The sequence below is a fragment of the Leuciscus leuciscus genome, assembly GCF_965113295.1.
Source record: "Leuciscus leuciscus genome assembly, chromosome: 1".
In the NCBI taxonomy this organism is placed as follows: Eukaryota; Metazoa; Chordata; class Actinopteri; order Cypriniformes; family Leuciscidae; genus Leuciscus; species Leuciscus leuciscus.
The window spans coordinates 30,574,264-30,598,059 of record NC_138725.1 but is presented as its reverse complement, the minus strand read 5'-3'; the positions used below and the strand labels follow the sequence as shown (position 1 = coordinate 30,598,059).

The 23,796-nt window shown below is 38.9% G+C and overlaps 2 protein-coding genes across 2 annotated transcripts in view; both read right to left on the bottom strand.

Annotated features, from left to right (window-relative positions):
- Positions 1 to 10,182: 10,182 nt before the first annotated feature.
- The window catches only part of LOC309497962 (alpha-2-macroglobulin-like), a 32,375-nt gene continuing 18,761 nt past the window's right edge, over positions 10,183 to 23,796 (bottom strand). Inside the window, exons 1-29 of the mRNA XM_082168404.1 lie at positions 18,517 to 18,643; positions 18,351 to 18,435; positions 18,164 to 18,278; positions 17,965 to 18,085; positions 17,769 to 17,878; positions 17,529 to 17,699; positions 17,222 to 17,449; positions 16,921 to 17,133; positions 16,693 to 16,842; positions 14,418 to 14,543; positions 14,252 to 14,345; positions 13,799 to 13,946; positions 13,479 to 13,704; positions 13,270 to 13,393; positions 13,078 to 13,199; positions 12,952 to 13,003; positions 12,773 to 12,856; positions 12,508 to 12,684; positions 12,289 to 12,364; positions 12,051 to 12,207; positions 11,907 to 11,981; positions 11,659 to 11,821; positions 11,402 to 11,586; positions 11,115 to 11,333; positions 10,913 to 11,034; positions 10,713 to 10,794; positions 10,541 to 10,624; positions 10,366 to 10,471; positions 10,183 to 10,282 (exon numbers count right to left, since the gene is read on the bottom strand). Of these exons, the coding sequence (XP_082024530.1) occupies positions 10,242 to 10,282; positions 10,366 to 10,471; positions 10,541 to 10,624; positions 10,713 to 10,794; positions 10,913 to 11,034; positions 11,115 to 11,333; positions 11,402 to 11,586; positions 11,659 to 11,821; positions 11,907 to 11,981; positions 12,051 to 12,207; positions 12,289 to 12,364; positions 12,508 to 12,684; positions 12,773 to 12,856; positions 12,952 to 13,003; positions 13,078 to 13,199; positions 13,270 to 13,393; positions 13,479 to 13,704; positions 13,799 to 13,946; positions 14,252 to 14,345; positions 14,418 to 14,543; positions 16,693 to 16,842; positions 16,921 to 17,133; positions 17,222 to 17,449; positions 17,529 to 17,699; positions 17,769 to 17,878; positions 17,965 to 18,085; positions 18,164 to 18,278; positions 18,351 to 18,435; positions 18,517 to 18,583 (3,723 nt within the window). The 5' untranslated portion in view covers positions 18,584 to 18,643 and the 3' untranslated portion in view covers positions 10,183 to 10,241. Of the gene's footprint in view, positions 10,283 to 10,365; positions 10,472 to 10,540; positions 10,625 to 10,712; positions 10,795 to 10,912; positions 11,035 to 11,114; positions 11,334 to 11,401; positions 11,587 to 11,658; positions 11,822 to 11,906; positions 11,982 to 12,050; positions 12,208 to 12,288; positions 12,365 to 12,507; positions 12,685 to 12,772; positions 12,857 to 12,951; positions 13,004 to 13,077; positions 13,200 to 13,269; positions 13,394 to 13,478; positions 13,705 to 13,798; positions 13,947 to 14,251; positions 14,346 to 14,417; positions 14,544 to 16,692; positions 16,843 to 16,920; positions 17,134 to 17,221; positions 17,450 to 17,528; positions 17,700 to 17,768; positions 17,879 to 17,964; positions 18,086 to 18,163; positions 18,279 to 18,350; positions 18,436 to 18,516 lie in introns of the transcript that reaches the window.
- On the bottom strand, positions 18,962 to 19,983 carry LOC309474598 (ovostatin-like; the record flags this gene model as incomplete). The annotated part of the gene is made up of 4 exons (XM_082137131.1): positions 19,785 to 19,983; positions 19,379 to 19,562; positions 19,153 to 19,309; positions 18,962 to 19,041 (listed from the first exon to the last, which is right to left on the bottom strand). Exons 1-4 carry the CDS (start codon positions 19,865 to 19,867, stop codon positions 18,962 to 18,964), a joined length of 504 nt encoding a protein of 167 aa, XP_081993257.1. The 5' UTR covers positions 19,868 to 19,983.

Sequence of the window (23,796 nt, the reverse complement as noted above, 5' to 3'; positions counted from 1 at the left end):
ATTTAGAACCCTACAATAGAGTGATACAACAGGTTAAATATGCATAAATGACAAAGTCCTTTTAGGAGACTATAGGGAACATTGTTCACTATTGTTTAATGCACTATTGTTCATTACTGGCAGGCAGTATAATAGCTTTTTTGCCTGTGTTTTAGGTTTATGTTAGTAAGATTTTATGGAAGACAGAGAGGAAAAGCTGTACCTTTTCCAGAAAGTATTGATGATAGTGAAGGGAGTGCATCAGAAAACAAGGCCGTATAAGAAAGGAAGAAGTTGAAGATGGGTGATGGCAAAGATGAAGAATATAAGTCATAGTTTCTTGTGGAAGTCAAGCATATCCTATGCCAGTTTGGAAGATGTGATCCATAATACAATCAGAGGTCAGGAAATATGACACTGCCTATTGCCTCACTACACTGACAAGCAAATGCTCCAAAAAGTATGACTTCATGAAATGAAATTACTTATGTTGACCCAATAACATCGATTTAACATTTTTTCGATGATTGCTTGCTATCTTGGATGTGAAAATGTCAAAAAACTTGACAATGATTGAATGAAGGAGACATTTATATAGCACTTTCATATGTACTACTGTACACCCAAAGCGCTTTACAATCATATCAGGGGATCTCTCCTCAACACCACCAGTGTGCAGCATACACTTGGATAATGCAATGGCAGCCACAGGAAAACGGTGCCAGTGCGCTCACCACACACCAGCTATAGGTGGAGAGGAGAGAGAGTGATCTAGCCAATTCAGTGGATGGGGATTATTAGGAGGCCATGATTGGTAAGGGCCAATGGAGGGAATGTGGCCAGGACACCGGCGTTACACCCCTACTCTTTACGAGAAGTGCCATGCGATTTTTAATGACCACAGAGAGTCAGGACCTCGGTTTTCCGTCTCATCTGAAGGATGGTGCTCTTTGACAGTATAGTGTCCCTGTCACTACACTGGGGCGTTAGGACCCACACAGGCCACAGGGTGAGCGCCCCCTGCGGGCCTCACTGACATCTCTTCCAGCAGCAACCTGGTTTTCCCAGGACTCCCCCCATCCAGGTACTGACCAGGCTCAACCCTGCTTAGCTTCAGTGGGCAACTAGTCTTGGGCTACAGGGTGATATGGTTGCTGGCAGTAGACAGACAAATTCAGATGCAACTTCGCTGCCTGGAAAGTAGGGAAAACATGTCTCAATCTTTCAAAAAACATTAAAAACCTCTTTAACATTGTTTCTTTCTTGGAATTCCAAATTCCAATGATTGTAGCACAAGTGAAAATCAACAATGCTCTTCTTTTTCAGTGTGTATATATTGTTTTGTTTCATTTTCAGAGAGTGCAAGCCTGATGTTGAACAAAAATCACATTGTAACATTGAATTACCATTGATTTTTTGAGGAAATTGCAAAAAAAAAATTCAAAATTAATTGTAGGTTCGAAATAAAATATAGTAGCACAAGATGAAATGGAATGTTAATAAAGCTTTTTAATATTTTATTTAAACTATGTTACGGCCTGAGCCTTATGTTTATTTGTGTGTACTTCTATTTCTTTGGTTGATCTGGTTCTCTCTCTTTCGAACTAGGCTCCGCCCCACGCCCCTGCAGCCTGTTCAGTGATGTTCTGGGCCGGATATATAATGAGAGAGCGGAGGTTGACCAACTACGATTTGTTTCCACAGCAGCGTGATCGCTGTTTCAGCTCTGTCAGAGGGAGAAGGACTTGAGAGGAGTGATGAGAGAGCCCTGTGTGTGTCATGATGTTTCTGCCAAACACTAATAAGCTGCGTTTCAATGTTTTGTTGGTCTATGTTTGTTTATTTCTGTCAACATTATCGGTTGCCTGCTGATACGTCAGTCTTGTTCCAAGAAAAAGAAAAAAAAAAAGTTAAAACTGTTAAATTTTGCATCACGTGACTTTGTTGCTTATCCCCCTCCTTTAACGAGCACTTTAATAGTGGGCTTCGTAACTATAAGACCTTTTCACAAATTTTCAGATAGTGAAAATGCATTTGATTATTGAAATTTCAGACAATTTTGCCAAAAATAAATAGGCTACCCTAATAGGACAGTCACTTATAAATGGTGGCACCCTAAAAAAAAGGCTCAAAGTTCAGATATGGTAAATACTTTTGGAAAATGAGTTTTGCCTTAAATGTTAAATATATGTTTAATATAATACAATATTTGTATGATGGCATCACAGTTTCATGCCATTTTTTATTGGCTTTACTAATGCCTTCCCAGTGGGCATTTGATGTCAATTTAACATCAATGTGACATCAAACATTGATGTCAAAATTACGTCAAGAAATAGGTCAAAAATGAAAGTCATATTGACGTCAAAGTGTCAATGTCAATTTGATGTCAAGATTTTGACCTCTGCTGATGTTATTTTGATGTTATTTTGTTGACATGCTTTGTTTGTTGGTATTTGATGTCAATTCAACATTTATTTGATGTCAAGATGTCATGATGTTGATCCCAGCAGGCACAGGATATAGACTACAGTGTCGGTCAGACGTTGGATTTTGGTTGAAAATTTAAGTCAGTTTGATGTCTAAATCCAATGTTTGTTTGACATCAAGCTCCAACGTTGGGCAGTCGTTGAATTTTGGTTGGAATAAACCAAACAAAAAGGTGAAATGCATGGCCGTACACTTATTACCAGCTTCATTTAAAGCTAACCAGATTTACTTTATTTAATTGCCGGTTTAATCAATAGTTGTATTTTAAAGTCACCATGATGGTGGTTAGTGTTTGCTTTAGTTGGACTTTTGACTCTTGACTTTCTAGTTTAACATTTTCTCTGGCTGCTATAATTGTGTGTTTATAAAGCATATTTGTTGTAGCAAAATAAGCCATGAGATCAGGTGAAATTGGCTGATTATTGATGATGATGATGATGATATCATCATGTAAATGCCTGAATCCCTAATCTTATTCCGTGTCTAATGTTTTGATTATATAGGACCTGTGTTTGTTATATTGATTCATAATAGAAGACAACTGATGTTACAGCATGAGAGCAATGTTGTTTGTTAACCCTCTGGAGTCTGAGCGTTGTTTTGGGCCCTGGGGGTGTTCTGACATGCTCTGACATTTGTGCTTTTTTCAGTTGCTTATAAACATATTAATGGCAAAGGTGTAAATTCACTCTATATAGCACAAACAGGACTACAATAATATGTGAGCCACATGTATGTACATGTTTTCATTTTTGAGAGAATAATGTTTATGCGTGGTTATCGAAAAAACTAAAAATTAAAGTTTTTGAAATAAGGCCACAAAACACATACTAAATATGTGGCAATAAGACTTTTGACTAATTTATGTCGTCACCTATAGTTTTTTCTTCAAAATTATGTGAAAATAGTCTTGCTTTATCGTTCACATAAAACCATACATTGATTTAAATTGATGTAAAACAGGTTTTGCTTGGAAAGCCAATATGCGAGGGGGCGTGAACGAGGAGTGGTTTACACCTTAGAATACACCCACTCTGCATAATTAGCCATTCATTCAGGTGTGACACTGACTGAGCCACAATGCAAGGACAAAAGATATATTTAGAAGAAGACTTATATTGACCATTTAAGATTTTGCTTACATCTATCTTGTAAATATGTTTTGCTATTTTATTAAAACGGTTACAATTACAACAATAATTACAATTTCAACAATATTTCAAGTGTACTCTTTCTTTGTAAAAAAAAATGATTATAGGCCTACATTTTATCTATGTATTCATTAGTTTGAATATAACCAACATTGGAACAGCTAACATCTTAGTTGATGACTTTATTTTTGACAAAAATAGTATTTTATATATAGAAATTGCTAAACAAAAGCTTATTTGATGTGGCAGTATATTCTACAGTAAAAACTGTACCCAAATCTAGTCAACAAAATGTTGTCTTTCATATTTCGTCTGACTGTAACGTTGTTTTCATGAAATATTAGGGCATATTGTTAATTTGCAGTTTAATACGTTGCTTATACAAATAGCCTACTTTTTATTTCAACATTCAGTCGATGTTTACTTATCTCAGTATAGCAATACAGTTTGCTAAAACATCATCATTCATTCACACACGCGATTTAAATTTAAACTGTCTTTGCCAGCTGTGGTAAACAGCGCGCATTCATGCCGTTTATTCATTCATAAACAGAAACCCACGTGAAGAAATTCACGTGAGAAGGAAAAAACTTACTTGTATTCCTCAGCTCGCTCCTCGATATACCCGCACTTCTGAGGGACATTTTCCATTAGTATTATTCCTCACAGCGCTGCAAGATGGTGTAAAGTAATGATCTAAATAAACTTGTGTGTTTTCTCGAGCTGATGGGGGCGTTCACAGGATTGCCTTAGCCATTTGCGTTTGAATAGCTCGCGCTCTCCGTGGGCGTGGCCGATTATAACGTAATGAGATGAGATGAGCTCGACTGGAATCGCTCTCTTTTAATACAGATTTCACAAGATGAGAATATTTGTTTTTTATATAAATTACTTCATTTAAAAGAAGAGAATTCAAGCTTCATGCCTGTGTGTCTGTATGTCTGTTTGACTGAGTATTCGCTGAGTTATTGTTAATTTTCGGACGCGTTTCAGAATGGACTACACTGGCAGAGAGAAGGCAGAACTCGCTTCGTGTTTATTTTTCTTTATTTGGCAAAAAGCACAACACTTTGTTTTTATTGTGAGTATACACAAAAATAATACACATTTAACAGAATCGATTGATGTATGAAACTCCTATGGAAAATCAAAGTCAACAGAGTATTTATGAGTTTCTTTTACACTAATAAAAAAAAAGCGAGCTGGTATCGCCGGCGATACCGTAGACCTCAGGGGGTTAAATAATATAAAGGATTTTCAAAACATTTAGTGCATTAAACTTTTTGCTCTACATCATTACTTAGCCATCAAGAATCAGTGTATGACTCTCAACAATGGTGACAATCAATGAAATGCTTCATGCTGCAGTGCATGCTGGCTACCACCAATCAAAACTCACCCTTATCTCCCAGCATGCATTGCGGCGTTAATAAATTATGCAGCTGGAGATGATCTGATTATCTGGATATTTTGTTTGAATGTCACCATTGTTGAGATTCATTTGCTGTTTCTTGATGTCTGTGTGTATCTGAGTACTGCCATAGATTAAAGGTTTTTGTGCACTAAATAGTTTTTACAAATCAAGTATATTTGTTGATAACACAGATATTCTGTAGAATCAAATGACTTACATTATGAATAAAACAATGTTAAAACCACAAATCCTATACAATCAAAGCATTAGACACTAAGTAAGATCAGGGATTCTGGCAATAACATGATGATATCATCACCATCTATAAACAGCCAACATCACCTGGGGCCCGTTTCAATAAGGAGGTTCAACCAACTCTGAGTTAAAACTTGAACTCTGAGTTGACTTACCCTGAGATGGGAAACTCTGAGTTTTTGGTTTCAGAACAGCTGAAATTACTTAGTTCAATCAACTCTGAGTTGACTGACTCTGAGTTAAGCGCGTGCACCACATCTATAAAAAGCCATTATCAATGGAGCGCAGATATTATGAGTCACCATGGCAACAGCGGCAGACAAAAATAGGTCTGCATATTTCTCACCAGCAGAACTGGATGTGCTTCTGCAAGCATATGGAGAGTACAAACATTATTTCGTTTATAAGTTATAAGTTTACATTTTAATTACTGTTATACAGTGATGGGTGTAATTAATTACCAAGTAATCTAAATACTGTAATTAATTAAAGGGATTACTCTTAATTCTTCTGTAATTTAAAGTTAAATCTGATGTAATTGTATTAGACTATAGAACAATTAGGCTATTTAACATACATTTTTAAAAGTTATATTTTTAATGTAACCTTCTCCCTCTACACACTTTGGTCAATTCAAGAATAATTCATGCAATTGTATATTGTTTATTTGAAAGCATTAAAAGTGCAGTTTCTTGTCTCTCATTGTATTGTTCAAAAGGTTGACATGGGATTTAGTAATTAGTAATAAGTAGACCAATAATTTATAAAGATTTATCCTGCAGACATTAAAAGAACATGGCAGCAGCTGAAAATTAAATATATAAACATAATTCAGTCAAGTAAGGCTTGAGCATATCATAGGCTACCTGACTTTACAAACATGTGACATATTAAATAACTAAAGCATCCAGTGTCTAGCAGTGCAGCAGCATTTTTTGCTGAGGGAATTCCTGGACGGACTTCAGAGCCAGTCACTCCCAAAGATCAAAGGGCCTTCATAAAATGTAAGAGGTTTACATTATGTGTTATTTTTTTATAGGCTATTTTTGATATTTCCATTTATTTTACTTTGGGTTAGGATTTGTGTTGGTCCCAACAGATTCTGATGGTAATATCTGTCTTTTGGAGCCTCCTGTCCCAACAGAACCCCAGGCAGTTGTAAGTAGCCTACTCAATACACCAGAAATTATGACAAATAGTGTTATAAAGTGTACTCAACCAAATGCTCATCACATGGGGTTAAAGAGTTTCTGCTGCCACAGAGACGCCTACAGAGGTAATGTTAACATTATGTGTCTACACATCAAACAATCTATACATTCACATTTTTATGTGGAGTAGCCTATAGAATCTAAGTTTAAATCTAAGTATAAACGGGTATTCTTATCTCTTCCCCTCAGAGTGTGGAAGAACAGCAGGAGGACGGTCCATCAACTTCTGGTGCACAGATGAACACAGTTCAGTGATTTCCAGTAAATGCCACAGTTTAATTCTGTAGAATTTGTTTAGAACTACATTATGTAACTCTAATCTACTACTGTATTTTCAGTTGCCAGTTAAGGAGTTATATAGACTTCATCTTATAAAAATAAATAAATAAAAAAAGCAGTAAAAATAGCAATATTTTATTTATTAATAAAATATTAATTTTATTAATAAAAATGTACTGAAAGAATGAATGAGGTGTTTAAACACCACTTCCTCTTTAAAAAAAGGGGAGGAGACCGATAGAACTCTGGGTTTACTGAAAAAAACCTGCTCCCGACCAGGTTAGGTTCATAGAGTAAGTTACCATGGTAACTGACTCGGAGTATAAGTTACCTCTCTTTCAGAAACGGGTTTGACTTACTCTGCTTTCTCAGGTTTAACATACCTCCCATTCTGAAACAGAAAACCCAGAGTTTCCCTCATTTCAGGGTTAACATACTCAGAGTTTTCACTTAACCTCCTTTCTGAAACAGGCCCCTGATCTCATTCTCTCTTGGCTTTTTTAGCTATAACAATTGTGCTTTATAAACACACATTTATAGCAGTCAGAGAAAAGTTTAATTTAAAGAGTAAAGGGTCAAGAGCACAACTAAGGCCCTGTCCCAAATGGCACACTCCGGACTTGTGGACTTCCTCAGAGTCCACACTTTGGTGACGTCATGTAGTGCAGACCTATAGGGCCCTTGGCGCGAGTCCACGAGGGCGCATTGAGAGGTATTTTTGGGACAGACTCGCTCGGCATGCCGGAAATAACGGTCTGGTTGTTGTTGGACAGGAGAAATCACATTTTTGCGCTCCGACGTCTTATCTGCATGTCCACTACACAGCCTAATTTTACAGTTCTATATTTTGATATTATGCATATCACCTGGGCATTAGACAATAGATAAATCATGCTTATTTAAATGATGTATACAGTTGTACATAGCCTAATAATACATAATGTTCCATTTGAACTAAGATTACAATTTTAAAACATAATTTAAACATATTTTTCAATTTACAGGTTTCAATATTCATACTATGTTTACATATGACTCAGTAAAGCCCTGCCATTCGGTTCTATTTATTTAATTAATCATAATGCGATCGTATTATTAAACACGCTATTATTATGTTTGAGACATCAACCACTGGTCGATGACCATAATGTTTGTATAAACTGTAGGTAACAACTGGTAAAATGTACATTTAGGTCATAAAAACAGTAATATTTTCTTCTCAGCCATGTCAACAATTATCCGTGAGTGAAATTTCCTCCCATCTGTTGTCTGATTGGCCTTTCGCAAGGATTCCTGGGTAGTTAGTGCGTGAAGCCTGCATCTATGCGGGCTTCGTGGAAGACCGCTTCAAGGGTACAAAGGGGGCGCTGCTGAGCACACTTCAGAGCGGTAAAATGCTGAATGGGACGGCCTGTGGACTCGTAGACTCAGCGAGCACGCGCAATTCAAGTCCACGAGACCAAAAGTCCGCATGAAGTGCGCCATTTGGGACAGGGCCTAAAGCAAACGCTAACCACCATCATGGTGACTTTAAAATACAAAATATTATTTCTTTAAACCAGAAAATAAATAAAGTACATCTGGTTAGTTTTAAGTGAAGCTGGTAATAAGTGTACGGCCATGCATTTCACCTTTTTGTTTGGTTTATTCCAAGCAAAATTCAACGACTGCCCAACGTTGGAGCCTGACGTCAAACAAACATTGGATTTAGACGTCAGCCCAACTTCAATTTTCAACCAAAATCCAACGTCTGACCGATGTTGTAGTCTATATCCTGTGCCTGCTGGGCATCTATTTGACATCAGGATGCCATGATGTTGATGTTATAGCAATTATAGTGTCTGCTGACATTTTAAATGTGAACTAAATGTAAATATGCTAGGTTTTAAATAAATAAAAACACACATGCAAAATACATAGACCTAGGTCTACAACTTTCAGGATCATTCAGGCTAGGTCTTTTAGATGTTGAAAATGAGTCACATTGATTTACAATGAGTAATAAATATACTTTTTTCAGACATTATAGACATTGTTTTGACATACATTTCACATCAATTTGACGTCTTGTTACCTGACATCAAATCAACATCGATTTAATGTCAATGATATTGACCTGAGATGTAGGGACCAGAAAAAACATGTCAGATTGATACCTTTGTTAGGCATCTTTACAACCACAAGGAAATAATTACAAAATATAATGAAAATATGCATATTCATGCAGGTCATACATGGTGGTCAAAATCTTGACTATTTGATGTCAAATTGACATCAAGGTGCCCGCTGGGTTAGAATCCAGATTCTTCAACATCCAGCATGACATTAAAGACTTCTATCAGCTAAGTTTGTTTCAACCACTTTATTAAGTCAAATATATTTAATAAAGATTATTGGCCTTAAAACAATTTTTGTACATGTCTCTAAATATGATTTCAATATAAATGTAAACTTGGTTATGTGAAAGGTTAGTTGATTCAGGCAGGTTTTTTTTCAGTACACACTAATACTGTGTTTTGAGAGTCTGTCTTTCAGGTTTGATCCAGGAAACAGGCATAACTACAACAATGTGTTTGTCTCAATTTGTTCTTTTAGGATGACATACGGTAACGTGGTTTTAACATCTCTTAATTTAACAAATTTAAATATTTGTTCAGCTTAAATGTCACTTACAAAAGTTTCATGCATAATATCTTATATACACAATACATAATTATGATCATGTTACAGGTCTAAGTAGCCAGTTGCCTATGAGCGATAAACTTAACAGTAAATGAGAGATGAGGTTGTTACTATAGTCGCCCTGTGTTGTCTTAATGACACTTATTAGAAGACAAGTATTCATAAATACACCCACATGGCAAGCTTGGCCTGAATGTGTCCTAGCTGGAACTGCTGGCCTCCCATCAGCAGTGACATGTATCAACCAGAACTGGGCCATGTGGCAATGGCACAGCATTGATACAGCAAACATGAGGGCTGTCCAATTAAGTGCACTTACCTGAGGTCAAACATTGACACCATATCAACTACTAATATACATTTATAGTCAAATTAAAACTACACTGAGAGACTCCTTGAAGAATGACTACATTATTCTGGTATTGTCCATTTATTGCTTTTTGGTTTGTTACAGTAAAACTGGCTATTTGTCTAAGTAAATGCCTTCATAAATGATAAAAAAAAAAAAGTTGATTACCATGGTTAGAAATTTTAAACCATAAAAAAAAAAAGAAAAAAAAAAAAGCTTAGTTTCAGTCTAAAGTCAAACTTTCAACAACAAAAGTTAACAGCCACTGCCCGAGTAAAGACTTGGTCACAGGACAAATAGAAACATGAACACTGAAAATAAACCTGCTTCAAATAAACACAGATGAGGAACAAAAGGAGGCAACAAAAGAACTGGTTGTATAAAAGCAGTTTTAATTAAGTCACGTGTCCTACAGCCAGTACTGAATCAAATCATGGACAGGGAGACATGTAGGTGGTCTCAAACGAATCACCTGAAAAAGGAACATTAACCTAGTGGGATCATGTTCAATAGTGAATTCAGCTAGAGCAGTGAATGATTAGGATGAAAGCATACTTGTCTGATAGTAGTCATAAACGTTGATGACTGCTGGCTTGAGATTTTTTACTGCAAGAACCCGTTTCAGCTGCAGAGTGAAACTCTTGGGGACGCCTTTGGGAACCTACGAGAAAGGAACAGCAGCACATGAGAAAGATGGCAGCTTGTAACATACCTAGTGTCTCAATCTCACCTCTTTCAGATACACTAGGACATGATCATCTTCAGCATCAACCCTCTCCACTAGCGGGGCAAACGATTGGGGTGGAGATCCAAGCTAAGGAAAAGACCATCATTTACAGACACAATTACATCTGAAGGAGCTTCAAGCATCTTGGGATTTTCTAAATCTTAAACCTACGAACCGGTGACGTATCTGCTGTGAAGCCCGACAGGAGCTTAATGTCCACTAGAACCATGTTAGTGCTTGTTTTTAAACCATCGTATCTGAATGATAGTGATGGGGAAAAAAGAGGTTTAGGTCAACAGAATCAAGAATGCAGGATCCTTTTGAAGGAGTCAAACAAGAGCTGGTTTCAGGACACCAAGCCAAAGCTGTTCTTACTTTACTGTGAAGTTCAAAATAAGATTGGCCCCAAGCGGTCGGCAGTCTCCAGTCACCTTCGCGTCAACACTAAGTGTCCTGGAGACTTTAACGGGTGTCGGGATGTTGTAGAAACATGCAATCTACGGTATGGGGGCAGGGCAGACAAGACTAATCAGATTTGGAGGTGCACAAAACAGAAATAGAGGGTTAAGATGCATACCTGCACAGACACACAAGTGGATCCTGACACTTTAACACTATATTTGCCAGGAACGTTCTTCAGCGGCTTCTCCTGAAACAGCAGCCTGTTGTCCCGATTCACTTTGAAGCTATAAGAGTCTCCTACTACTGAGGACTGTACAGTAACAGTGCTGAAGCCATCCAAGCTGAACACTTGAGCAGCGTACACAGACAGGGCATGAAGAGCCACCACAGTGTCCTAAAAACAAGCACCAGATTAAAAACTCCTCATAAATGATTGCACTCATGTTTGGTAGTCAGAGGCACCTGGGTGGAGGAAAACCCTCCATAGGGATTCTGCTGGGTCACAAGCCAGTTGACAATGCGGTTAGCATAACCCAGATTAGCTGTCGTGAGAGGCTGAACAGCGAGAACTGCTAGCAGCACATAAGAGCTGATCTCCACCGCCAGAGTATCACCAGATGTTGTCTGAGACCAATGGAGCTTAGTGCCTTAGGATGAGATGGAGGAGAGAAAGTCGATGACAAAGAACTTCTCAAAAAAAAAAAGCAGGTAAATCTTACCTTCAGAAATGGCAACGTTGTTCAAGGTTGTTAGAAGCTGTGATCGAGTGGTGGTCTCTCCAGCCAGACTGAAGGTGTAGGTCAGCAGAGCTGTGGTGTAAGTGTTTCCCAGGTTCCCGGCGACAGGCCTCAAGCATGACAGAGCGTTGGTAATGACGGGATCCTGAAAGCAAAGCAGATATCAGACAACAGCCAGAAAAGTAAGGCCATCTGCAAGGAGCTCATACAACTACTGGAGATGTTTTTACTGTGGCGGGGATGCCTAGTTCAAGCAGCGATGCAACAATGTAGGCAGTCATGGTCACGTTATCACCAACTCCACCCTAAAACACAAACACAGATTAAAAACAATCTTGGAAAAATGGTTAAGGTCCATTTGATAACACATGTACCTTCATGTCGTTGTGGTACAAAGTTCCCTGTTGCATGAGACAACCATTTGCACCCTGCTGGCTTATCAGCCAGTCCTTTGCACTCTGAAGGACATTCGGATCAATGAAGATGAAACGCTTCGCTAGACCAAAAGACCTCATGACAAAAGCGGTCAACCTGGCCGTGGAGAAAGTTGTTAAACTGAACAAACCGCTTGTGACAAAGGTTACACAACTAGAATAACAGGATGAATCTCACCATGTATTGGATGCATCATAACCAAATGTGCTGTATGAGCCGTCACTGTGCCTGTAGTTTAGTTGTCCTTGGTATCCTGTTCAAAAGAAAGAAAAAAATATGGGGCAGGGGATGAGATGAGAGCTTATTAGGGAGTCTTGGCAGCTTTGATGGGAATCACAGACTAAAAGTCATTAAGATTGTCTCCCCAACACTGAAAATGGATCTGCTCGCCCATACCACTCCGAAGGTATCCTGTGGCGGTCTCTCGGATGGCTGCGGTGAGTTGCCCCGTGACTTCCAGGTACAGCAGGATGTAAATATTCGGAGCAAGAATGATCATATTCTGTTCTCCACAGCCAGATGGCATCTGTAATAACCCATCTAGATTCTTCAGTGCACGACCCATTATGTCCCCTACACGAGGTCAAGCATTAAACCCACATCAGAAACAGTTATTCTGCTAAATATTACCTGTCAGTTTCTACTCAACGAAATGATTTACCAAGGACTGAAACTGAGCATCTGGCTGATCCCTGAACCACATTTGTTGGAAACGTCAGAGTCGCATCTTCAGAAAGATCTTTTCCTGCAGACCGAACAGAATGGATCAGCATTGAGTGCTAGGCTAATGTTTGGCTATACAGGGAGAAGGTATTTGGGAATCATTGAGTGCAAACAAACCCTTTGGACACAGTAACCAACTCTGGGTGTTTGTCCTTTCAACTCCTTCAGGCTATAAACAATAACACCACATCAGTAAATCAGCATGAGATCATGATCAAACTCCAGAAGGCTGGTAACACTCACCAGGACAAGTAGACTTTGAGTGACTACGTCAATGCGTCCTCTTGTCGGCACAGTCACGACTTCAGTGCCACATTGAGTCTGGGATGCTTCAGCTGAAGCACTGACAGTCACATTGACAGCTCCTGTAGTGCAAGACAGGAAGTGAGCAACACCACTAACTTTAAATTTGGAAACAGACGGTCCAAAACTGACCGAGAACCGAAGCTGAGAGAACCCATTTGAAGGTCTTTCTCCCATTGGCACAAATACAGGATGAATACGGATCAGTATATGGTTTAAGAGTGAAGGCCGTGGATGAAGCTGGAGTTAATTTAACCTGCCAATGAAACAGCACATGGAGCAAAGACACATGACCTTCTCTATACAGATCCATTACAGTATATAAAGAAACCATGACAGACCATGATGCACTTGGACAGATAGCTGAAGACCGTGGCCTTCAGATCAAAAGACTCCCCACGGACGATGGAGTATGGCAGGGAGAGCTCCAGGAAGAAGGGCTGGAAAACCGTCAGCAGAGCAGGAGGAGCAAGACCTAAACCTTTTGAGGACAGACAGAACGCCTCCGTCTCCCATGTGGTGATGGTGTCAGGAACAGTGAGGGGAACTCGTGTGGATCCAGTCGCTCTGAAGACAAGGACTCAAAACTATAAATGAGGGGGACAGGAGAAGTAAAAACTGTGGGAAAGTAGCTTTAGATGGAACAAAAGGTTTTACTAACCCCACTTGAGCAAGCTGCCAGATCCAGGTTTCTGGAAAGTAAGTCCTGACGGTCACGTCAAAAGAGGAAGTGTCACCTCCAGCCCTTTTGGCTTCTGGAGGAGCCATTCCAGCCATTGCCATGGCTACAGGCTTACGATAATACATTACTGAAAGAGACCAGCAATTTTACTACAAACTGTCCTAGTGTCTGCAGATAAAACAGGGTTCATACAAATTCAAATATGCATGTTTGGGCAGTTGTTGATAAAAAAAACAAAAAAAAAAAACACCTGATTAGTTGTGACTTTACATAGCACATTAATAATAAAATTGAATATACACTGTTACAATGTAAGAGACTTTGAGTTTTTCCAAATGACTTGCAGTTTCAGATCACAGAAGCTACCAACTATAATAAACTTAAGGAATCTTTCAGGTCATGAGTCTGAGAGCAACAAACAAACAGACATACCATCACGGAAGTTGCGATAATAATTCAGGCCTCTGTACATCACACACTCAGGTACTCTGATAGGCAAATTTGTGGCAACCTTCATCCCCATGCTCTGTCAGAGCAAGAGAAAAACATTTGAAGATTAAGGAGAGTTTAGTAAACAGGATAATGAACAGTTTTATACCTTGAAGGTTTCAGAGGCTTGGTCTGTAGGAACAGCCCGACGGGGTCGAACATTTAGGCACTCCTGTTCATCCTCAACTTCATATGGATAATCCGATAGTGACCGCACTGGGAGCAAGTTGAACACCTGAGAACAGAGAAAGTTGTCTTCTAGTAGTAAGTCACATATGTACTGTAGGTTTTCAAAAAGCAAAGTCATAGTGATAACACATTTTAAAAAGGACAAGTGTCTGTTAATGAAGTTTAATCAAACTGAAAAGTAGTTCAGTGATGGCATGTCAGGGTTTTCCCAATCTCTGATCTGCAGTAAACAGAATATTTTAATGTGGCACACATCTGATTAGAATGCCACTTAAGTTTAGGTCTAAAAATGTGTAGCATCTGGACCAATCAGACAAATTATTATATTTAATGAATAATCCAGCAAACTCACTAGCAAAGGTCTATGAAACTTCCTCTCAACTAACATCCCAAATGAATCCCTAAAATACTTTTACAGGACACATTAAGACTGACAAGACTCATGACCCAGAAAGAATTTGCAGACATGTGTTCTTGCTGAGAATGAGAAATAAACCCTTTTTATCCTATAATACATACATCATGAGAAATGTATAAACATGCATCCAATTTTCCCCATCTCATGATTTCCCTTTTATGGGGTTTGGCATATGTATTCATTCTCTTTTAGATTGTTTCAGACATACATACTATGGTTAACCAAAATCATGTGTAGCATGTTTGGACTCTTAACAAATGGGGACAAAGATTGGAGTATTTACATTTTGCTAACTTTGTGACACATTGTATAAGAATCTTGAAAATTCTTTTCTTAAACACCCAATCAAATTACATTCAACAGCCTGCGAGAACAAAGGGCCATCAAGAAACTCCCTCCAAAGGGAACTTATTGGCTCACACCTCCAAAGGGTGTGACATCTTCACGCTTTAAAAAATAAATGATCAAAAGATAATGTCTTAGCATCTCCACATCAGGATTTCTCAGAAAGGGACTGAACTAGAAGTTTAAGGACCCCCATGCTTGTGCCAGGCTGTGGCCTTTTCTTTCCATTCACCAAAGTCTCTGACTCCCATTGGTTCTCTCATCAAGACATCAGCAAAGATCAAATGGAGCCTCAACAAATTGCCTCATGACAGTTTTACTCATGGGCGAGACATGCAAGTATCAAGCTTAGTCTCATTTGATACATTAAGTATCCTTACCCCTTTTAAAGGGAGTGTTAGAACAAAACTGATGGTTTGCTCAAGGCCGTTTATCTACTGAATTTCAAGCAATGCTACAACTTCTTGCTTTCCTGTATTCTGTTTCAGCTCTTCCCTTGGTAAACTGAATGCATGCAAGTTAGAGTAGTTTAAGTTTAGTCTAGTTAAAGTCTTGTTCATGTCACACGTAAATTTGTCCGTTTCATGCTCATATACTGGAGTCGCTAATCATGCAGACTTTAACTACTTGCTCTGAGTACTGAGCAGTAAGAAAGACTTCCCATACACCGGAACTGTACATTTCTTAGAAAGAAAATTAAAAACCTAATTTATGGGACAAACAGGTTAAATTGTAATATTAATTACTATATTAAGTTAATTCTATTAACTGATCCAAATATAATAAGTTATGATTATTAAAGGGGTGGTTGATAATGATTTCACTTAACTTGTTAGTGTAATGTTTCTGTTTGAGCATAAACATCTGCAAAGTTACAATGCTCAAAGCAAAGGGAGATATTTGCTTTTAAAGAAATCGCTTTAAGGACAAACGGCTGGTAGGGACTACACAACATTCCTCCCGGGTTAGTGACATCACCAACCCTACAATTTACATAAACCCCGCTCCCGGTTTATAGATTATCAAGACAGAATATGCTAATCAGTGACTAGAAGATAGCTACACATACTACATAAATTCATCAACTAACCATTCAGAAACATTCCATTGTATTCTACATGTTGTCACTTGAGTCTCTCCATTGTTTGAATCCAGTTTGAAAAAAAGGCTTAAAGTTTTAGAAATTTTCAGTGCATGTCTGTGTGAGTGCAAGCTGTTGAAGCTCCGCCCTCTGTGCCAGGAGCAGCAGCTCATTTGCCTTTAAAGGAACAGACACAAACTGTGCATTTTTGCTCACCCTCAAATGACTTCAACTTACACACTCTGGGGACATCAAAGACTTATTTTACATCTTGTGAAAAGGGCATTATACCACCCCTGTAATATTTAAGCTAATTTGCTACAATGGAAATCTGATTGAGGCACATGATACCATTTCAGCACTCAGACGTCTTCCTGGCTCCATGATCCGGATGCTCTGATCTACAGCACTGATGCCACAAAGAGATCCTGCTTGAGCAGAGACAGTCAGAACATTTCCCTCAGCAGGAACAGCCGTAGCAGGAGAGAACTGTAGAGACACCTGGAACAAGAATCAACAGGCTGTAGAACACATCATCATTCCCCACTTAAAGACAAACGATGCTAGTGCACATCATACCTTGTTTTGGAAACACGTTTCTGTGTCAAATGATGCACTTCCAACAACAACATTCTCACTGGGCAGAACACAGTAGACCAGAATCTGCACTACTGGAGCCATATCAACACTGACAGACAGCTGGAAAGACACAGAGCCGCTCGTGACTGTATTAGAAGCCCTTGCTGTGACTGTCTGAAATCCATGGAGGACGATCAATCCTCTGGACATGACCTGACAAATGGGTGCATAAAAGGTACTGAACAAACTGACCAGTGCAAAAAAAAAAAAAAAAAAACCTACAACACTAATGTTCACTCACCATGTAGATGATGTCAGTGCTGTAGCCACCAGTCTCTCCAACAAAAGAATACTTGACCGTCACTGGAAACGCAGCACCACATTTGAGTGGCTGCTCGAGCTTCACTATAGTCAGTTCACTAAGTGATGGGTTGTCAGGAGAAGCAGGTTGGAGAATCTGAACAACCCTTGTATCCGTAGTGAAGTATGGTGATTTGTAACCATACACAACCTCTGGAGTCGCACTTGCCTGGGGAACAACGAATGGCATTGGTTTCATGCGAGAGATTGGGAGAAGTCTACATGTCACAAAACGGAGCAAATTGTACCACGAGATTGAGAGCAGCTTTAGGAAGATTAGCAGTGCTGAGGGAGAACGTGGCCAGTCCTTTCTGGTTTGTGGTCAGATTCAGCAGCAGTTTGTTGGGCCAGCTGTTACTATCCAGGAGATAAACCGCTTTGTTTGCAATTGGAGTACCATCGAAACGAGACACTGAGATCTGTTGGGAATGATCAAGGTTAGGAAAGGGAAATAATGTGAAGGCTTCTGTGACAAAGATTAAACTTACCTTTCCATTAATCATTGATCCAGTTTCAAAATAATCTGGGAGGTCCACAAACGTGACTTTGCCGACTTCAAACGTAATGGACACCGTTGCAGATTTTGACATCAATACATCTGGGGGGGGGGATGCAATAGAAAAAAGGTGAACTGCAAACAAACTTTAAGCAAGTACCATTGGTTCAGATCAGCATATAGCTCACCTGTTCCCACCTCAGTGACATTCACATTTACAAGAAAAGTATCTTGCATATCATTTTCAAATTTGGTGTTGAAAAACACTGATGTATCGACGGTAAGGGAGGCACAGCCAGTGTCGTTCATCTGGTAACAGAACAAAGAGTCACATTGAAGTCGAGCACAAGCAAAAGAAAACCCTCCATTGTAAGGCAGGAGTCACACCTTTGCAGTTTTATTCAGGCAACGACGGGTCACATCAGGAACCACAACATATGGAAATGGCTCACGGCAGACTTCCACCAATGCTTGACCAAGCACAGGTTGGCCATATGTGTATCTGAGAAACATCACAAGGAACAAGATCAAGAACTGACCAACCACAAGACAAGAAAATAGAGGCGTTACTCACTTGGCACAAGCCTCAACTTTCAGTCCCACATTTGCAACGCTGTATGTCTGTGGTGTGTTTACGGTCACGTCAAACTTGGGCAAAACTTAACCAGAAACCAGATGACTTGGATCAAGACCTCAGATGTGTCATTGAACTGCTACACAATTTATATACAATGACTTACCATATTTTTTCACCTCAAAAACATGGGAGATTGTTCGGTCACCAATAAAAGCATTTAGTGTGTACATCCCTATCTGAGCCTCTGGGTTTAACTCATGAGAAAGCTGCAATATCCATCCCGTTGAGGAAACATTTGTCCACTGACCAATCCTGTTATTATTATTGTCCTAAAAACAAAACCATGAACAACTCAGAGGAAAAACAGCAAACAAAGAAGAAGTACAAAAAGCTGCATTGGCTCCATTCAAAGACTTGCAACAGAACACTCACCTCTACTACCACCAGATTGTACTGCAAGACAAAGACAGGAAAAATAAACATTTAAAAAGCACCAACACACAGATGCTGAAAAAAAAAAAAAAAAAAAAACTGAAAGTGAAAGTGCAAAATAGTGCACGTAAAAATAACCTGCATTAAATTTGCAGGTTTCTTTGTGGCTAGAACACTCAATATGGTGAAACATCTGATCTTACCATTTGATCAAATGGCACAAATCTGGTATCCATAGTGACAACTCTGAAATTCACTGCAAAGACACCAATAAACTCACATCAATGCACTTGAAGATTATCAAGACTTGTAGCGTATTGGACTTTCTACACCTCTAATATTAAACCAAGGGACATTCACAGCTCACCCGTTTGTCCTGGATTGTAGATGGGTTTGTCTGTTTGGATGAAGGTCAAAGGCTGGTAACGTCTGAACATGACTTTTCTCTCTTCAGTCGCTCTGAAGACCTTCCCTTTAACGTCCACCTTCAGCTTCTGCACCACTTCTCCATCTACTCGAGGAGCCTGTGGAGAAACCAAGTTAACAACAAACCCCCCCCCCCCAAAAAAAGGCACATGCGTCTCATGACAGACCTGGAAACTGAAAAAGCGGTGAAACGACGTTGAAGAAACCTGCTGCACAAGTTGAGTTGTCCTGTTTTTCTCATCAAGCAGAGAAACTGTCATTGTGAGGCTCTCTTGGGGTTTCAGAAGAGTTATGCATAATTTGGCATCAGATCCAGACTCAATCACTGCAGGGAACGTCACCATGAATAACCTGTGGAAAAATACAGAGAGGTTTAGTTTCAGGAACCACATGACATCTATTTTATCACTGGATTACAACAAATGAAGAGTGGTGATTTTTGACAATGGTATTGAAAGAAGGATTCAACCAGTTCACAAAACTTATTTCCACCATCTATAAAGTTTAGTTAATCCAACATAAAGCGGACAACAGAATGCTTGTTCACTTCAAAGCACATTTAACAGTACTTACGGCCCTAGTTTCTGTCCATCAACAGCAAAGAGAAAAAGGGCTAAAATGAGCCCTTTCCAAAAACTAGTCTCCCTCACAGCCATGAGGAAAAATCATCCAAACCCAAACCTAAATCAAGAGTCTTTTTCAAAATTCTCAGAGAGCTTCTCTGAAGATACTCTACCACTGTTTATTACTGCTTCTCTCAATCTTTTGTACTGAAGGCAGGGATATTTAAATACACTTAATTGTCAGGGAATGCATTAATTTTGTTAATTTAATTGATTAACCACCACCTGGAATTAATTTAGTCTGTTAATTAGGATTTCTATCTGGTATTGATTTAAAACACATCTAAATACTGCCAGTGATGTAGGCCCAGTTTCACAGAGAGCCTGTACTGAACCTGTGAGACTCATTTCAACAGTAAACACTCCTGTGAGCGAAGCATAGTAGAGCAAGCCTTAGTCAATTAGGGCCTGTGGAGTGATGGATGATTCCATCCATGGCATCGTTTCCAGTATTCAGCTCTGGGCTCTCCATCCTCACTGCTCACATCAGTCTAAAGACATTTCAGATCCTACAAAAATGCACAAAACATAATACAGAAGCACTTATTTTAACAGCACAATGTCATTTGATTTCTGTATTACAAGTTAAATTTTTTTAAATTAATTTCTGTAGTATACTCACTCAAACTAGTATACTCGTCGCTGATCTCCACGATGTTCGATTATGATGTATCCTCTCCCGTGGCCTCCTGGGATAGAAAAGTATCCATCGTTGAGTGCTTCAGAATCTGGACGGAAGCAGTAGGCCATCTGGGAACTTCTCGCCTACTCTTTTATGAATACTAAGGATTCATACATATTCGCTGGCCTACTGTTTTTCCCTACTATATAGTAGGGAAGTATGAGGTTTCGGACGCAGCTTGAACACACGCTCTTACTCTGTCCAATAAAATGTCTGTCCAAATACGAGACTCTATCCCAGGGGGTCCTGGAGTGCCACTGTCTTGCGGAGTTTAGCTCCATCCCTAATAAAACACACCTGAATAAGCTAATCAATATCTTCAGGATTACTAAAGGTATGTTTACACGACAACGGCTGAATCCAAAATCGCCCTGATAATATATCCTCAAATAGGGCAGTATTTGGGTCGACAGCCATTTGTAGTGGTAGAAACCATAGTGGACGTTATTGAGTGCACTTATTCAATCATTGAATCCTTAAAACTGAGAAGTTTTTTTCTTTGTACAGATGACAACATTAGAAAAACGACCTCCGTTCACACTCGCGAATGTCTCTGTGCTCTTGCACTGGAATTTAATTATCTTCGCTCTTGGATTAGCCTAAATGTTTTTAAAAGTTTTTCTATCAGAATAGATTTCCAAGAAGTTAAGATTGAACTGCACCTGGAATTCTATGACAACCAAATATGTCTCTTTCATTCCTGCACAATTTAATATGTATCTTAGAATTGGATGAATGGGGCATTTGGATTTATACAATGTCAAAAGCTAAAGCATCACTATACCCATCTGAACGATTTATCAGAGGGGTTAAATTTGACGTCTGATTAAATCTGTGGTCCATGTGTGAGGTGAAATTATTCCTTTGTATATTTGTTCATTAAGACATATCTTACAGAACACGTGTTTTTTGTGACCGAATTTGTGTTTCTGTAAAGTGTATGTGAAGACTGTAGTTTAATTACTTTAAATGCAGCTCTTGTTTGGCTGCACTAGTTAAATGCAAGTGTGAAATCAAATTGAAAATTCTATGCAAGTAAATAAGTATTATTGATCATGAGACTCTGTATAGACAGATTTTCTTTTATTGCTCAAGATGCCCTTTGGATCATCTCAAATCAAGCTGGAGTTTATGAGCATCATGGATTTGAAAAGCGATAAATAAACTACAACTTTGTTCAGCCACAGCCTTAGATGAAATCAACTGTAGATAAAAGATATTAAATCTCTGAAGATCTCAGCAGAGGAGGATTAAACGACTCCACAAACAGCATTACCAGCTTCACTTATTACTAAACAGATTGACTATTTCTATTAGATGTCTACAGCATTTCTTATTGAGAATCAAACGATGTTTAGATGATGGTTGAAAATGTTTTGTTTGAGGTCCCCATCATGGTGATCAGCGTTTGCTTTAGTTGGGCTCTTGACCCTTAATTTTTGTTACATTTGCTTATTTTTCAGCAATAGCAGATGTTTTCAGAAAATATTTCTGCATTGATCAAGCAAATCAACGTCGGTTTTAGGTAAAAATGACTGCATTAGAGAGATGACATGTAGTTGGAATAAATGCTTTAATAATCTGTACAACTGTAGCAGCGGGCCATATGACTATTCTGCCCTACAAATGCAAAAGACCATAAGTCGCTAGAGTGTGGAACTGAGAAAAATGACTTTAAAGTTTTTTAGTTGTCCAGCCAAATTAATTATTGGTAGGAAACTGGAAATCTGCCAATTAAATGTTTTAGTAATGACAATTATCTACATAAAAAAATCTTGAGCTCAAACTTGACCTTTGACCCCAATTTTGAAGTTACTGTACTCTGCCTTTATATTGTTTGCAAAAAGTGAGAAGTCATGCCAAGGCAAAAGGCAGTAACTTCAAAATGATCAATATTTGATTGCTGATCACCATTTTTACAAAATCATTATAGTGACACCAGTATTGTGTTTTTTGATTTGTTTGTGTATATGTTATTTAAGGTTGGGTCTGTAAAGCACTTCGATCAACTCGTGTTGTTTTATGTTGTTTTAAAATAAAATGATTGATTGATTATTTTGGATAATTTACAATTACTTTTAGCCATCTACTTATTGCTATCCTCTGATTTGGTTGCATCATGATGGCATTAATTAATTAGACATGACACAATACAGCCATAGCAGTAAAGAGTATCTTGTGTGCAGTAAAACTAACAGGTTGACTGCAGAGAGGTGACACTGAATCATATGAATACATACAAGATAAGCATATTTCTAATAAGTAAACATATTCGTTTAATTAATAATGGAATGCAAAGATATAACAAGATATAAAACAAAGATACAGCAGATAGAACAACGAATCATGTACACATTTAAAATGCATGGAATGGGAATAAGAGTAAATCATGTACAAGTGTGTGAACTTGGAATCCTGAATTAATTTAATGTTGTTTTAGGGTGTTCTCACTCCTCATCCTCCACAACTTCGCTTACAGGCAGTGAACACCAGAAAGCCCTCCTGTTTGGGGGCATAAAAGGACATAGTTTTCTGATTATGTCGTTCTTTTTAGCCTCTTCAATCCCCTGGTCATGTGGTCTCAGGAGAGAGGGAACCTTCAGCTCGAGCTTAGCCCGGAGGAAGTCCAACTCGGTAAAGTGAGCATCTACATGGTTTAGTTTGAAGAACAGGCTCCTAGAGCCACGTCGCAGCTGGATCACTGACATCTTGCCCAACTTTGATGCCTTCTTGATATTTACATTTATTCATTTAGCTGACGCTTTTATCCAAAGCGACTTACAATTGCTATATATGTCAGAGGTCGCACATCTCTGGAGCAACTAGGGGTTAAGTGTCTTTTGCTCAGGGACACATTGGTGTCTCACAGTGGATTCAAACTCGGGTCTCTCACACCAAAGGCATGTGTCTTATCCATTGCGCCACCACCACGCAATGGATCTTCACACAGGAGTGTCCATCCTTCCAATTCAGCACATCTTCATTCTTCATTTCAACCACTTCCACCTTCCTGGAGTTTGAACTTGTCACAACACTCACAAAATCCTCAAAGTCATACAGCACACCTCCAGGTCGATTTTTCATCTCCAGCTCGACACCATGGTGAAAACTGTCAGCACTCATGATCGTGTGTCCCTTTTCAAAGTATTTCAAAGTTATATCCTCCATGGAGGTGGTATCACCATTTACAATGCAGACCAGGGAGGATAGCAAGCACCAATTCTTATTTTGGGCAGAACAGTTGTCCACCCAGAAGATGCAGTGGCATATGTCCCTTTCT